At 43.0% G+C, this 3867-nt stretch overlaps 1 protein-coding gene across 1 annotated transcript; it reads right to left on the bottom strand.

Annotated features, from left to right (window-relative positions):
* Positions 1-534: 534 nt before the first annotated feature.
* On the bottom strand, positions 535-3209 carry BDV37DRAFT_289961 (5'-methylthioadenosine/S-adenosylhomocysteine nucleosidase family protein; the record flags this gene model as incomplete). Its single annotated transcript, XM_032088606.1, has 3 exons — positions 535-2006; positions 2084-2257; positions 2312-3209. 3 exons carry the CDS (start codon positions 3207-3209, stop codon positions 535-537), a joined length of 2544 nt encoding a protein of 847 aa, XP_031934129.1.
* Between the last annotated feature and the right edge of the window lie 658 nt (positions 3210-3867).

Here is a 3867-nt window from a genome sequence, read left to right as displayed (position 1 = left end):
TCTGGCGCTCAGTACCTGTCGTTGTATCCCAGAGCTTAATAGTATAGTCACCTAAGCCTGACGCCAGAGTACGCCCATCGGGCGAGAAAGCCACTGAATTAACTCGATCTGAATAGCCCTCGAGCGTCTGTAAGATTGGGCTCCAAGAATTCTCTAAAACCGATAGACTTTTTATCTGTCTTACTACTTCACTAGAGAATACCTATTTCACAATACTTTGAACAGATGCGAAGACCAGTCCGGAGCTATAGAGTTAAAGTGAAGTAATACCAGCTATATAAGTATTTTAAAGAGTAAACCTTTTTACATCATAGAGAAAGTCTGAAGTTTCAACACCGATGCTTGTCTATAATATATATCAACCACTATTTAACTATAGAACTCAAATAGACTCACCCATATACTTGACTTCAGTATATCTATCATTCCCACTGTATCAGATATACTTCCAATTAAAGCTAGTACCTCCAACCAGTGAAGAAACCGCTTTTTAAGAAAAGCCAGGATCTCAGATTAAGATATACAACCTTCACTCTATTCAAGATAATATACCCAGTAACGGGAGGAGTATTGCAATTCGGCTGTTAGGTACTGCTTAATAAGCTGAGCGTCGATATCATTGTGTTCTGTTCCGTAGCTTGCCAGGCCACAGATATTGTGTTTAAGTCGGGTTTCCATAACACGAAGACAATATGATACTATCTTTCTATGTGTCTCTTGTTTATCCACGTAGAAGGTGCTCTTTATGTTGATAAGAAAGTCTCGAAATGATAGATGTAGAATCCGAACCGGTGCGTTAATATTTTGTGGCACGCTGAGAACTGAGTGGAATCCGTCCAAGCGATTGTTAACATCAGCACTCGGTAAGTTAATCAGTTGGGAGAGGGTATTAATTGAAAGTGGAGTCGCAAGAAGAATAATAACCCCAATTATATCCTGAAATTCTTGCTTCAGCTGCTTGATCTCTGTCTCATTTGCATTCAAAAGAAGTTGATTTAAAACAGGCAAGTATATTCTGTCCATCTGGGAGCCTGAAGTTGCTGCTGGGTCTTCAAGAATAGTTTGAAGGCGCCTTTCTGGGCGCCATTTTGGGTCATCAACAAAACGGCAAACAGTGGCTGCGGAAATGAACAACGGAACCGCCCTCTTCACTAAAGTTTTAAGAACATCATCTCCTGGCCATTCACCAGAGATTTTTCGCCTTCTTTTTATCCCTAAAAGTTCGTCTTTAAGAAAGACACGAATATCCTTTTCTACCACAGTGTTAGAAAGCTCGTGGAGGACTAGACATCGATGATTGTTGCTTTCCTCGAAGATAGGACGGATTGGCAGTTCAGGCCGGCTTGTTAGAAATATTCGGATATGTCTAGTTGTACATCCCTGCAGCTGAGGCAAAAGCTGAAGTATAGCCCGTATGTCATCCTTATGTTCGCATTCATCCAATGCGTCGATCACAATCACGATAGTCGTGGGCTCATTTTGGTCCAGGCTGAGAAGTGGCCCAAGGAGCAGTTTAGTAAATTGCTCTTTCATCGATTTTATTGATATATATGGGTCTGCGTCAATGGCCAATTCAGCATGGCGAATTAATGCAGGAACTTGAAGCAGAAGCTGTGCGCAAATTGTGGTGAAGAACCTCTTGGCAGAATCGCGGCCCCCCTCTCCACGTTTAAAGAAGAAGCTAGCTCCGAGTTGGCCCTTCTCCTTAAATAATTGGGCTATAGTTCGAGAAATGGTTGACTTCCCAGTTCCTGCCATACCGTTCAACCAGAATATACATTCTTGGTTTGGGGTTTTTGCCCACTCAAGGATCTGGTGAATCAAGTCAACCCTCGTTTCAGGATGGCATCTCGCGTCATACTCAGCATCCAACGCATCAAAACTCGAGCTTTCTACATATGGCAGTTTGTCAAAGACCTTTTTGTGCTTGCTGTCAATACTGAGAACCTGGACTGTAGCACTTGTGTTTTCGACAGCGCAATGGACTTCTCTTATAGATTTCTCGACTTAAGAACCGATTAATAGATTTTTTCATCAAAGAAAGTAATAGAGCAAGCAGAATACATAGTTGAGCTTTACATACTCTGTTTGATCGGATCCATATTCACGACTCCCTGTCCTGAAATAACGCGAAGAATTTCTTTTGCATAGGATGCGGCTGTCGCTGCAGAGTACGGCTGCCAGACTTTGTTCTTATGGGAATCAGCATAATCACATATACCGCGGATAACAAGGCAAGGAAATGAGTCCATGAGTCCTAATTAGAAGTAAGATACTGAGATTCCTTTTCCAGATAGATTGTAGTACTGACCAGCAGCCTCCATTTCAAAGCAGATAATACTTTTCTCCCGTGCCCATCTATCTCTTAGGACAGCATCTTTCATCACTTGATCCGCTGATCCGATGGTCCCGTAATGTAATCGTGGAGAGTTATCAGGCCGACTATCTCTCTTTACAAGCTTATTGTTCTGGCTGCGACAAGCCTTACAGGTTTTCTTTCCCGCTTCGTGAACAAAATCTGACTTAAAGAGAAGGTCCTTCTGAGATCCTGGATACTGAAACTTTTTCCCGAGTGCTGGATAGCTCGATATCATATCCGCCAATGTTTTAGAGATATTATTTTGTCCTTTCAACTCATACTCTGCTTTGAGCTGAGCAACAGCACCCAAAATAATATTTGGGGGTTTGTTCAGTTTGCCGCCGATATATATAAATTCACTTTCCTGCAATGACTTCCCAAAATCGTACTGCACAACAGCATCCGATGATTTTAAGTGGAGGCTTATCACCACATCGCCCAATCGTATATCTCTTATATCTTCCATATCGTCTTCAGAGTCCTCTGAGTCCTCCTCCTCTGCTTCAACACCTATAGAGTTACCATTCCCTTCTGCACCATAGTATAGTGACCCACCGCCAATTCCAACCATTAAGCTAAATCTGACAGCTGGAAAGCTACGAATCATATCTTTGGCCACATTAGCCGCAGATACCTTGCCTATTATTGCTGCTGGCAGGCAAGCAATCACCACATTGTGGTCACCGATCCGACCAAGGGCATATGTATTCGCATCGTGTAGATCAGTTGCTGGAAGAACAGGGTGTCTTTCATCCAACATGGCTATAGCGGCCACTAACTCAGTCTCGGGTAAGGCACATATCCAGCCTACGGTGTAATCGCTATAGGCGAACTTTTGAGGATCGGTCATGGTTCACTTTCCAACGGGTGTGCGAATGTGTTGTTGGTGAATTTTGGAGATAAAGAATATACGAGTAGCATTGTTCCTGGGTGTTGCTTTTGAGGAGTATTGCTCCAAGGATGTGATGAGTTGTCAGTGCGGGGCAATTATGTTCAGCAACAGTCACCAATTATATTCATTGATGCGTAACCAATGCGACAGCCACAAATATTGCATATTTTCTTGCTATCTAGCACGTAGTTAGTTCACCAGATTTCAAAATATCCTGGATCAGGTTGAGCGTTAATTGAACTAGTTTAGGGGCCATTCTGAGCTACACCACGTAGTGCTTGATGGCCAAGCTCGTCACTATATACTTATTATGAGACAGAATATACAACGGATGACACGTGGACGTTGTCCCCCGGTAAAATATACCGGTTATGATACCTGTTTGTATTTTACAATACATATACGGGAAAATTATGCTCCGAAGTAATATCCAAAGTGGGATTAGTGCTGTTTCACTTCAGGGTTCCGGAAACAATCAAAGAGTATAAGTGGTGACACCAGTTTCCGGACACTCTGTACCACTGGCCCCTGGCGAGCACGCTGGGTGACTGCTATCGTCAAGCAGTTAGGACGATGGATTTCTACCTTCTCGTGGTGTCCGGTGTCAGTACCCTCT

Source organism: Aspergillus pseudonomiae (genome assembly GCF_009193645.1).
Source record: "Aspergillus pseudonomiae strain CBS 119388 unplaced genomic scaffold BDV37scaffold_247, whole genome shotgun sequence".
Taxonomy (NCBI): domain Eukaryota; kingdom Fungi; phylum Ascomycota; class Eurotiomycetes; order Eurotiales; family Aspergillaceae; genus Aspergillus; species Aspergillus pseudonomiae.
The sequence above is the reverse complement of the archived record's forward strand: the minus strand, read 5'-3'. Positions and strand labels throughout refer to the sequence as shown.